At 43.1% G+C, this 12128-nt stretch overlaps 1 protein-coding gene across 3 annotated transcripts in view; it reads left to right on the forward strand.

Moving 5' to 3' along the window:
• The window catches only part of SH3BGR (SH3 domain binding glutamate rich protein), an 86466-nt gene that overhangs the window by 10195 nt on the left and 64143 nt on the right, over window positions 1-12128 (forward strand). For 2 of the 3 annotated variants that reach the window (XM_068969788.1, XM_068969798.1), the window contains exon 1: window positions 6606-6770. The exons of the other annotated variant lie outside the window; for it this stretch is intronic. In XM_068969788.1, coding sequence (XP_068825889.1) covers window positions 6726-6770 — 45 coding nt within the window. In that variant the 5' untranslated portion in view covers window positions 6606-6725. Of the gene's footprint in view, window positions 1-6605; window positions 6771-12128 lie in introns of those variants that run through there. 3 annotated transcript variants of the gene reach the window in all.

Consider the following 12128-nt stretch of genomic DNA (forward strand, 5'->3'; position numbering starts at 1 on the left):
ATGTGTTTGTTAGCCATCCGTATGTCTTCTTTGGAGAAATGTCTATTTAGTTCTTTGGCCCATTTTTTGATTGGGTCGTTTATTTTTCTGGAATTGAGCTGCATAAGTTGCTTGTATATTTTTGAGATTAGTTGTTTGTCAGTTGCTTCATTTGCTATTATTTTCTCCCTTTCAGAAGGCTGTCTTTTCACCTTGCGTATATTTTCCTTTGTTGTGCAGAAGCTTTTAATTTTAATTAGATCCCATTTGTTTATTTTTGCTTTTATTTCCAGAATTCTGGGAGGTGGATCATAGAGGATCCTACTGTGATTTATGTCAGAGAGTGTTTTACCTATGTTCTCCTCTAGGAGTTTTATAGTTTCTGGTCTTACATTTAGATCTTTAATCCATTTTGAGTTTATTTTTGCCACCCACTACTTTTGGTATTACCAACCTAGATAGCATATTAAAAAGCAGAGACATTATTTGCCAACAAAGATCCGTCTAGTCAAACTATGGTTTTGCCAGTAGTCATGTATGGATGTGAGAGTTGGACTATAAAGAAAGCTGAGTGCCAAAGAATTGATGCGGAACTGTGGTGTTGGAGAATACTCTTGAGAGTCCCTTGGACTGCAAGGAGATCCAACCAGTCCATCCTAAAGGAAATCAGTCCTGACTATTCATTGGAAGAACTGATGCTGAAGCTGAAACTCCAATCGTTTGGCCACCTAATGTGAAGAACTGACTCATTGGAAAAGACCTTGATGCTGGAAAAGAACGAAAGCAGGAGGAGACGGGGACGACAGAGGATGAGATGGTTGGATGGCATCACCAACTTGATGGAAAATGAGTTTGAGTAAGCTCTGGGAGTTGGTGAAGGACAGGGAAACCTGGTGTTTTGCAGTCCATGGGGTCGCAAAGAGTTGGACATGATTGAGTGACTGAACTGAACTGAACTAAACTGTTACCGTGATAGTCACCACTGTTATTCCGCATAATAAAAATCAGCTTTTACTTTTCATTTTATTTTACCTGTAAAGTTATATAATTAAACGAAGCATAGCATCTGGTATCATTTATTGTAAGATCATCTGAGAAGCTCTGCTAAGTTTGGAGCCAATATATCATACTTCTATAATTAAAATTATATGAAATTGTCTTTTCACAGTGTATACATCTATCAATCATCATGATTTACACTTTAGATGTCTTACAATTTTATTTGTGAACTGTAACTCAATAAAGCTTGAAAAAAGAGAAAATTCTGTTAAAAATTAGGTCAGATCTAAAACTATTGTTATTTGACTTTAACATCAAGAACTACAGATCTGAAATAATTAGGCTCTTGCATCTTCACTCGATCATGCACCTTATTTCTGAAGTGAAACTTCAAAGTCAGAGATTCATTGAGCTTTCTTTTAAGACTCATTTGGAATGTTTGGTATTTGTATTAATTATCTGGAAGCTCATGAGTGTCATTGTAACAAAAATTCTTTCAGTTAGAGTTTTCAGATTTCTGATTTGTACCTTTGCATGGTCATTATTAAAAGGATAAGCTTCGAAGGATAATTCATAGCGAAATAAAGGAGCACTAGAAATTTGAAGGTAGGAAATCGGAGTTTTCCTGGTGTGATATGGATGTAAATGCGGCTGAGTTCAAGTCCTGGATACACTGTTTACCTTTCCCATCATCTCCCATTCTTTCTTTCTTCTTTTTTTTTTTTTGCCGTGTCTCAAAGTTTCTGGGATCTTAATTCCCTAATTAAGAATCGATCCTGGGCCCTTGGCAGTGAAAATACTGAGTCTTAACCACTGGACAGCCAGAGAATTCCCCCATCTCCCATTCTAAGTCCTCATCTCTGAGGATGGGTAGTAATAGAACTCGGTTTTAGAGCTGTTGTTCGGATCACGGGAGTGGTTTGTGCAAAGTCCTTAGATGAGGTCTGGCCTGGCACACTGCTCAAAATTGTTAGCTATTATTTTAAGTAGGAAATTTGTTTATCCCTGTGGCAAGCAGCTCAAGGGGATGTCAAGACTGAAGTCAGTTTTACCCTACTGTTACCAAACCAAACTTGGTTTCTCTGGCTTTGTGCACAATAATATCAATCTACTGACGTGGAGTTGTGAAGGAAAGTGCAGGGTTTGTTGTAGGTGCCAAAACAAGGAGTGTGAGGAGCTGATGGTAAAAAAAAAAACAAAACCCTGAGCTTCCTGATGGGCTTTAGGGAAGTGTTTTTATGGGTAAAGTGAGGGACAGGGAGGCTGCAGGGTGGGGGATCAGCTTGTGCACAATATTTGATTGGTTGATGGTGAGGATACCAGTTATCAGGGTGGTGTCACAGGAGTTAACATCATCAGGCTCCAGTCAGTCTGAGGGCTATGTGCTCATGGACATCATGCAGTTAGCCTCTTCCATTGGTGGGGGCTTTAGTATCTGTAAAACAGCTCAGGAATGTGCAGGAGATAAATTATCCATGTACTTCAGGGAGGAATTAAAGATTCTGTGACTGCCACATGGCTGCTTTACTGTTTAAATTGTTACCAGTTCTCTTGGCTCAACTGCTACTTTTCTCACTACATGGTCACATACTCTTAATCAACAATTCTTTTTAAAGAAAAGGTTTAATTTTTTATTCTTGGCTGTGTTGCCTCCTAAGGTTTTTTCTAGTTGCAGTGAGCAGGGGCAACTGCCGTGCATGGGCTTCTCACTGTGGTGGTTTCTCACGTTTGCAGAGCACAGGATCTGGGGCGAGAGGGCTTCAGTAGTTGTGACATGTGGGCTCAGTAGTTTCGGCTCTCAGGCCCTAGAGCGCAGGCTCAATAATTGTGGCATACAGGCTTAGTTGCTTTGTGGCATATGGGATTTTCCCAGGCCACGGGCTGAACCCATGTCTCCTGCATCGGCAGGCAGATTCTTACCACTGAGCCACCAGGGAAACCCAATCAGTAATTCTTGAGCCAGGCTTTTGTGACTCAGGGAAGGCCTGGGAGACTATAGCTTTTCTACAAAGGAGAGGCAAGCAGAGGATATGGAGGGAAGGGTTTGTCCCAGGAAGCCCCATAGGGGGCCCCATAGACTTAGGTCCTATACATAATGAAAAATAGATTCATATTTAACCTTCCTAGAATTTGACCCAATTTTATGTCCGAAGTTTCTTGTCAGACTTTTACAATTTAATAAGACAGAGTAAGCTGTGGCTATGGTTTTTCCAGTAGTCATGTATGGATATGAGAGTTGGACTGTGAAGAAAGCTGAGCGCCGAAGAATCGATGCTTTTGAACTGTTCTGTTGGAGAAGACTCTTGAGAGTCCCTTGAACTGCAAGGAGATCCAACCAGTCCATTCTAAAGGAGATCAGCCCTGGGTGTTCTTTGGAAGGAACGATGCTAAAGCTGAAACTCCAATACTTTGGCCACCTCATGCAAAGAGTTGACTTACTGGAAAAGACTCTGATGCTGGGAGGGATTGGGGGCAGGAGGAGAAGGGAACGACAGAGGATGAGATGGCTGGATGGCATCACTGACTCGATGGACGTGAGTTTGAGTGAACTCCGGGAGTTGGTGATGGACAGGGAGGCCTGGCATGCTGCAATTCATGGGGTCGCAAAGAGTCGGACATGACTGAGTGACTGAACTGAACTGAACTGAACTGAAGCTGTAGCTATGCAGAATCAGTATATATACATGATCAGTAAATGTATATTTTTTAGGCACATGAGCCATAGTGTATATTATGATTTACAAAGACATTAAGAAATATTCAGAGCTTATTATTCTTAATATTTGGAGCAAAATAATATGCTTATGTGGTGGACTTAGGACTAAGGTGTTGAAAAAATGTTTTGTATGACAAAATAGTATATACTCACTGTAGAATTTTTTAAATCTATTTATTTATTTTGGTTGTGTGGCTTGGGTTGGCTCAACCCCAACTCAAACCACCAGGGAATTCCCTGTAGGAATTTTGAAAATACAGAAAAGAAGAAAAGCCAAAACGACTTATAATCTTCAGTTAGTGTTAGTTGCTCAGTCATGTCCGACTCTTTGCAACACCATGGACTGTAGCCTGCCAGGCTTCTCTGTCCATGGAATTCTCGAAGCAAGACTACTGGAGTGAGTTGCCATTCCCTTCTCAGGGGATCTTCCTGATCCAGGGATTGAACCCTGGTCTCCTGCATTGCAGGCAGACTCTTTACCATCTGAACCACCAGGTACAATGAGTTGGTGGGGTTTAAAATGAAAAGCTTGTGACTTAAATTTGGGGAAGCATTAATCATCTTCACCTAGTTTGGGGAATAAACTTTGCATGTTGTGGCTGTAAGTTAAATTATGGTGGGTTCATCTTGACCATTCATTCTGCTGTAAATGAACTGAGCTATATTCTGGGCTCAGGGCAGCCTTCTCTTGTAAGGAACTTACGTGAGGGGGAGAGGAGGAGGCCCCTGGACCTCCTGGCTCTGGTGAAGGGGTTAGATGCAAAAACCTGACAGGTTCCTCTCTTTTCTGGGATCCCACAGCCATGTCCCCCATGAGTAGCAAGGGATTGAAAATCAGAGAGTGACTTGGTTATTTCTCTCATTTTTTTGAGAAAGAGGAGAACTTTGTTTACATAAATGCTTCATCACTATATTTTCATATTTTGGCCATGCCATAGGGCGTGTGGGATCTAACCCTCATTCCTTGCAGTGGGAGTGAACGCAGAGCCTTAACCACTGAACCACCAGGGAAGTCCTAAGACGATTAAGAAGACTAAATATAGCCTTCCATCTTTGCCCCAAACGCCCTTGATCTTGACTTTGAAACCCATCAGGAGAGTTGGGTGGCTACTATATGGGCTTCTTACTAGAATTTTAATGCTAATGTTTAACAGAATTCAAATTATCTATACAAATAAGACACAGAGAGAGAGCCTGTTACAAACAGATCCCCCTTCCCCCAACGGCTCCAAAATAGTGGAGACAATTTGCTTGTTGATGTCACTAGTGCTGACAAGCAGGCCGCCACCTCCCTGCCTGCTCTAGGGTGTCAGTGAAACCTGACACAGTCCTCGGCTTGTCAGCTTCTGTTCTTTAGGAGAAACAGGTGGTAAAGGGAGAAAACTGGAGACAGGCCACTCCTAAAGGAATCTATTGTGTGGCAGCTCATTGCATTTTTTTTTTTCTCAATGAAAAAAAACATCATTAGTTTTACTTTTTAACTGTATCCATTGGAATTGTATTGGAAGGTTTCATTAAGGTATTCCTCAGAGTAGACTTGAATGTGGGAAGGATGAGTATTCATCAATGATAATGAACAACGACTAAGTATTAATTAGCAAATACATGGTTTAGGGACTTCTCTGGCAACCCACTCCAGTGTTCTTGCCTGGAGAATCCCAGGGGCGGTGGAGCTTGATGGGCTGCCGTCTATGGGGTCGCACAGAGTCGCACACAACTGAAGCACTTAGCAGCAGCAGCAGCAGCAGCAGCAGCAGCAGCAGCAGCAGCAGCAGCAGCAGCAGCAACAGCAGCAGGAATAATTTAGGAGAAGGCAGTGGCACCCCATTGCAGTACTCTTGCCTGGAAAATCCCATGGATGGAGGAGCCCGGTGGACTGCAGTCCATGGGGTCGCTAAGAGTATGACATGACTGAGTGACTTCACTTTCACTTTTCACTTTCCTGCACTGGAGAAGGAAATGGCAACCCATTCCAGTGTTTTTGCCTGGAGACTTCCAGGGACGGGGGAGCCTGGTGACTATCGTCTATGGGATCGCACAGAGTCGGACACAACTGAAGCGACTTAGCAGTAGCAGCTGGCACTACAGTGATTGAAATACCTCTCTGCTAACGCTGGGAGCGCTGGTTCCAGCCCTGGTTGCGGAACCAAGATCACACGTGCCATGCGGTGTTGTCAAAAGATGAAAAAAACCCCAAACATACTTTGTACTCTAGGTGCCACTACTGAATGGCTTAATAATAAAAATCACGCACCCTTTAAAAACATTATTTAATAACCAACCGCTACTGCTGATCCAGAAGGGATACTCTTTCTTATTAATGACAAACGTACTTTCTTGAGTAAACTTTCATCACTTGTTCCTTTTTTTTTTCACTCAGCGAAATTTATCTGAAGCAAAAATATAATAAAGCAAGACCTATGTAATGCAGAATTAAAGTGGAGATTCATTAAAGCGGACTCCAGTTGAAGGTCATTTAATTTTTTAATGTCATAAAATTTTAAATTAAGGAAGCCCGTCTTTATTTATTTAAAGGCTTCTGTGGCTGTTCTGACCCTTCCTTGTGCGTTTGCCAAAAGTCCTGTAAACAAAGCCTCCTCTGGGACAGAGGTGGTTATCTGGGCTTTTCCAGCTCCTTCCCTTCTCTTCGCCACCCTCCGCCCCGGGCCCCGCCTTCCTCCGCCCCGGGCATCTCCGCGCAGGCCTCTGATTGGTGCAGAGCGCAGCCTTGCCTTTTAGGGACAGTTGTCGAGCTTTTAAAGTGGTAAGGGAAAGGGTGCAGTGGCTGCTTTTATCAACCAATCAACTGTTTTCTTGCCAGATCCCCAAATATTCCCGGGCCAATGGAGGGGAGAGCCCAGGATGCCCGGGAGAGGCCGGGCTTAAGTTGAGCCGAGAGGCAGGCGCTCAGACAGCCCTGGGGCCCCGCCAGCCCCCATCTGGCACTTGTCTGTGTCGCTGTCAGAATCTGTCTAGCTCCGCGTTCCCTCACAGGGGTGTGTTGGGGGGAGTCCTCATTCCGACTCTCAAAATGGTTATCAAAGTGTTTGTTGCCACATCATCTGGGTCCATAGCGGTAGGTGTCTGATGGAATTCGGGGGAGCTTTCTTCTCGTCTTTTCTGAAAAACTCAGACTTGGAAGTAGAAGCAGCGGGTATGGCCCAGCCCTGGGCTTACATTTCTTTTTGAGGCGTATGTGAGTAAGCCTGTGAGCCCTTTGCTCTCTGCTTTGATCTGAATGGTGCAGAAGTGTGTAAAATGTGTGATCTGGGGCAGCTGTGTGTGGAAGGGGATTCGAGGAAAGGGGGTGTGCTGGATGCTAAGACTTTTCATGTGTGATTTGTGTCTATTGTGTCGCATCTTTGATAGAATCAGAGGCGTGGTTTTTTTTTTTTTTTGGTGGAATGTTTCTGCCATTCATCCTGTGAGACTTAGACAAATCTAATATTGCAAGTAAATGACACTTTATGTAACAACATTTTTAGCGTATGATGGGCCAGATTACTAAAATGACCCCTGGCTTCACTGATTTGTGTATGTGGTGTAATCCTAAGGAAAGTGTAAATTCAGCATGTGTAATACTATTATTTGAGGGTAATGATGTCACAGTGAAAAAAACAAACATCTCTGAGGCTACAGATTTAAATGCCCTAGGAATCCAAACAGACCAAAAATAGGTGCTTTATCTGATTTCCTTGGGACAAGGCTGGGAGTCACCCAGCCATCTCTTTAAGTCCAGCCTTCGTTTTGTGCCTTAAGAAATAGGGGTAAGGGAGGGACTCATTTTATCCTTGGAAATGATTCAGGCTTTGATATTAGACTTGAACCTGCAGTGTCTGTCTGGGACTGATATTTGGACCAGCATTTTAGCATCTGCGAGGCTGTGGAGAGAAAACTGTTTTATTAGTCCTGAGAGGTGAAGAGCAGCACAGGGGCTGTTTCCTTTTATATCTGATTCCTGGAACTTCTCAGGTTGCAGCTTGGATTTCAGCAGTCCCTCAGCCAAGATGACACCCTAGGTGAGTGACTGGCCCAGGGAACAATCCTAACAGCAGCTACTGAATGCCTTTCCCCCTCCCCTACCACTCACCTCCAGCCCTGAAAGTTCACACCGTTTCCAGAGAGGACAAGAGGAAAACCTGAGAAAAGAGCCTGGTCCTTCCTTCTGACACAACTTTTAATAATCTGCTGAGCATCTTTCATGATGTTCTAATTTTATGAAAAAATTCCAAATGTAAAACTGCAAAGTCTTTTACGACTGTTGATGACCTCATAAACTTTGATCTACAAAAAGCACATTTTTGGATTGCTTAGATTAAAAAAAAATATTTTTTTTTAAAGAAAATGGCTTTCATCATGGAAAAATGGCTTTCATTGTGGGCTTCACATAAGCTGTTGACACACTCATTGCTGGAAACTTTTACTGCTAAACTGTCAATCTTCTGTATATTCCATAGATCAGGTCTGAGTGACCCTAGACATCCTAACGGAGAAGGCGATGGCAGCCCACTCCAGTACTCTTGCCTGGAAAATCTCATGGAAGGAGGAGCCTGGTGGGCTGCAGTCCATGGGGTCGCTAAGAGTCGGACACTACTGAGTGACTTCCCTTTCACTTTTCACTATCATGCATTGGAGAAGGAAATGGCAACCCACTCCAGTGTTCTTGCCTGGAGAATCCCAGGGATGGGGGAGCCTGGTAGGAGGTCGTGTATGGGGTTGCACAGAGTTGGACATGACTGAAGCAACTTAGCAGCAGCAGACATCCTTAACAAAGACAATGAACAAACAGGTCCTTTCTTAGGATTTTCTGATTTCCTATGTTCTTGAAATTTGGGAACATGATTTAATTGGCCTGGGAGGATCTGGAGGGGTACTGTTTATTCCAAGATCTTGAAAAATCCAAGTTCATTTTGCTGCTGTAAGCAAATGTTTTGGTGCCACGTGGGACGATGTGACCTTGAGAAAGTTATTTCACCTTGCTAAGCCTCAATTTCCTTGTCTGTAAAATGAGAATAAGAATAGAACTCAACTCAACTTGCTTAGGAAGTAAGTTAAGAGTGAGGGTCAGTAAGCAAGGGTCAGTAAGTAAGGGTCAGTAAGCCAAGAGTGCCCAGCATGGTGTCAAGTGCTTAATAAATATTATCATTATTAGTTAATGCTATAATTATCAGCTATTATATTATAATTGTTATAGTTATTGGATATTATAATTATTAATGTTAAATGTTAATAATTATTAGTAATTGTTAATATTATTGTCATTGTTATAATTATTAGTTAATATTAGAAGGTCTTCATCTATGATGATGTTCAGAATAATTATCTCAAGCCACATAAATTGAAGAATTTCTGTCTTATCATAAAGAATAAGAACAGATTATTCCTACAGTGTCTGTGCTAATGATTTTTCCTGGTTGAGGGAATTTCACCCGGAAGTTTCTTTGCAGGACAACTCAGAGCAGCTGCCAGCGCTTATGCTGTGTGGATGGTGGTTGGTCTACAAAACTTTTGCTCCTTATTTCTTTAGTCTATATGCTTTAAAAATAGGTTCTTGCCTGTGACATCATCAGAGAGAGCATTATGACTTCTGTTGGATGAATGAAATAAATGAAAAAGGAAAATACTGATTGTAATCTCTTGATGAAGATTACATATGTAGTTGTATATTACATCTCTGTTTTAACAGTTGATGCAAACTGTGGTTCCATGTTTTACTACTTTAGAGATAGATGTGGGTGAAGAGACCCTGGGAGCAGGAAAATGTTGTGTCTTCGTGTCTAACCATCCCTTCATCCTGAAGGCCATTGCTGCAAGGGTCTGAAGACAAAAGGAGAGAGATCAGTCCTTGTTTTCAAGATGCACAGCCCCTGAGCCACCATCATTAAGGACAAACGAATGGTGGCTCCTGGATTTCTTTAGTCCTTTTTCCAGTCTTGGGCTTTCCTGGTGGCTCAGATAGTAAAGAATCTTCCCACAATGCAGGAGACCCAGATTCTCTCCCTGGGTTGGAAGATCCCCTGGAGAAGGGAATGGCTATCCATTCCAGTCTTCTTGCCTGGAGAATTTCATGGACAGAGGAGCCTGGTGGGCTACAGTCCACGGGGTCGCAAAAGAGTCAGACAGCTGAGTGACTAAACTTATCACTTCATAGAGGGAAAAACATAGCTCTTGAATTGATGACTCTGGGTGTGACTCTTGGAAAATTCTTTAATTCACTCAGTTTTGTTATCTTAAGATGGTGATCAGAATTCTTGCCTGGTGTGGCAGTCAGGACGAGACAATGAGGTAACAGTGTGCTGGGTGCCTGACTGTGCAGTTACGTGAATTGTGGTGCAGAATGCTTTTCCATGCATTCCTCAGTTCTCACCAGCCCTGGGAGAAAGGCAGCGTTCTATCCATTTTGCAGATGGGGTGATGGACAAGCAGAGCTTCTGCTCAGATAACAACCTTCCTGGCCAGGATGGACTCCCAGGTCTCTTGTCACTTAGATGCGGCATGCTTTATATTACAGTGCTGCTGCTGCTGCTAAGTCGCTTCAGCCGTGTCTGACTCTGTGCGACTCCATAGACAGCAGCCCACAAGGCTCCGCCATCCCTGGGATTCTCCAGGCAAGAACACTGGAGTGGGTTGCCATTTCCTTCTCCAATGCATGAAAAGTGAAAGTGAAGTCACTGAGTTGTGTCCAACTTTCAGCAACCCCATGGACTGCAGACCACCAGGCTCCTCCATCCATGGGATTTTCTACGCAAGAGTACTGGAGTGGGGTGCCACTGCCTTCTCCAGTCACCTCTTTTGGAGAGGTTTCTAACTGTACAAGACAATAAGTGGGAGGTGCCAAGCGAGTGACCCAAAGATCCCTCTGATGCATCACAGTTGCCAACAGTGGCCAGTGACTTCAGGACCCTGAATGACACTTTCTTTTTATTTTTTGATTTATTTTATTGAGGTATAGTTGATTTACCATGTTGTGTTAATTTTTGCTGTATAGCAAAGTGATTCAGTTATATATTCATATATGTTCTTTTTCAGATCCATTTCCATTATGATTTATCACAGGATATTGACTATGATTCGCTGTGCTATATAGTCGGGCCTTGTTTATCCATTCTATATACAATCATTTGCATGTGCTAATCCCAAATTCCCACTCCATCTCTCCCACACCCTTCTCCCCTTTGGCAACCACAAAACTGTTCTCTTTGAGAATGACACTTTCTTATGAGTCAATGTAACAGGATAAGAAAACAGAGCTTTCTGAGCTTGCACCGAGGTCCCGAAGGCTCCAAGTGACACAGACCCTGAGGACCCCAGACCCTCCAGGGGGGCTGCTCAGAAGGATGAGGCAGCCTTGGCCGTGGCACCCTGGAGAGGGGAGAAAGTGTGAGGCATGCAAGGAGAAGTGTGTCTGTGGTGAGGACTGTTGAGGGGCTCTGCACCACCCCTCCCCTTGAAGCCATGAAGGGGAGGTTCCCTCTGGGGGCTGATGTTGTGTCCCTGGGGTCAGCTTGGGAGGCCATGTGGAGAAAAGCTGTACGTTGACTGCAAGGAGTAGGGAGTGTGTAGTGGGGTTCCTTGAACAAGGGTCCACCAAGGGGGTGTTGTAGGAGAGTGCACCCACACTCAAATGAGTATCAGAGTGTGGGCAAAGGCCACATGCCAGCCAGGTGAAGTCATGTGCTCACCCCTCCCTCTGGGCTCATCCTAAGACCCTTCTCCAGCCCCCAGCAGAAGTCAAGTGCTCCAGACAGCTAGGAGAGCAATGCTTTTGACCCATTTTAAGTGATTGGTGTTTGGGAAGTCCAGGATGGCAGATTTTATTTTTCTTCTCTTTTTTTGAATGAGGTGCTGAGAGAGAAACTTTAACGCAATATCATGGTCCCAACAGTCAGTCAACTTTCTGTAGATGTTATTGCTTGTCTTGAGAGGGATAATAGTTAACAGATCGTCCCCTCCTGTTTTCTCCATTTTTCTTTGACTTTCCAGAAGAGAAAAAATAAGTCAGGACTTGGGAAAATGTTCTCCATCTATTTAGAAATTGTGGAATAAAATGAAATCCTTTTCCATCCCACCTCAAGTCCTGAGGCATGATTTTTTAAGTTCTTCTTTTTCATAATTGACATGTAGTTGATTTACAATGTTGTGTTAGTTTCAAGTGTGTTGTATAGTGAGTGATTCAGTTAAGTCCTGAGGCATTATTAATAGAGATGGGACTCTCGTCCGTGGGGAGGTGGACTTCAGCCAGCTGAAGGTGTTTGAGGAGCAAGGAAGAAGGGTTTGAACAGAATAGAGAATGTTGCCTTCTGAGTATTTAACTAAAAGGAAAGCTACCTGAAGTGAGGATGTCTCTACTCTTTGAAACAGCAAAGTTATCTCTGAAAATAACTAAAGGAGTAAGTAATTTATAAAGTGACATAAGTAATTATGAACAGATTGG

Source organism: Capricornis sumatraensis, chromosome 1, assembly GCF_032405125.1.
Source record: "Capricornis sumatraensis isolate serow.1 chromosome 1, serow.2, whole genome shotgun sequence".
In the NCBI taxonomy this organism is placed as follows: domain Eukaryota; kingdom Metazoa; phylum Chordata; class Mammalia; order Artiodactyla; family Bovidae; genus Capricornis; species Capricornis sumatraensis.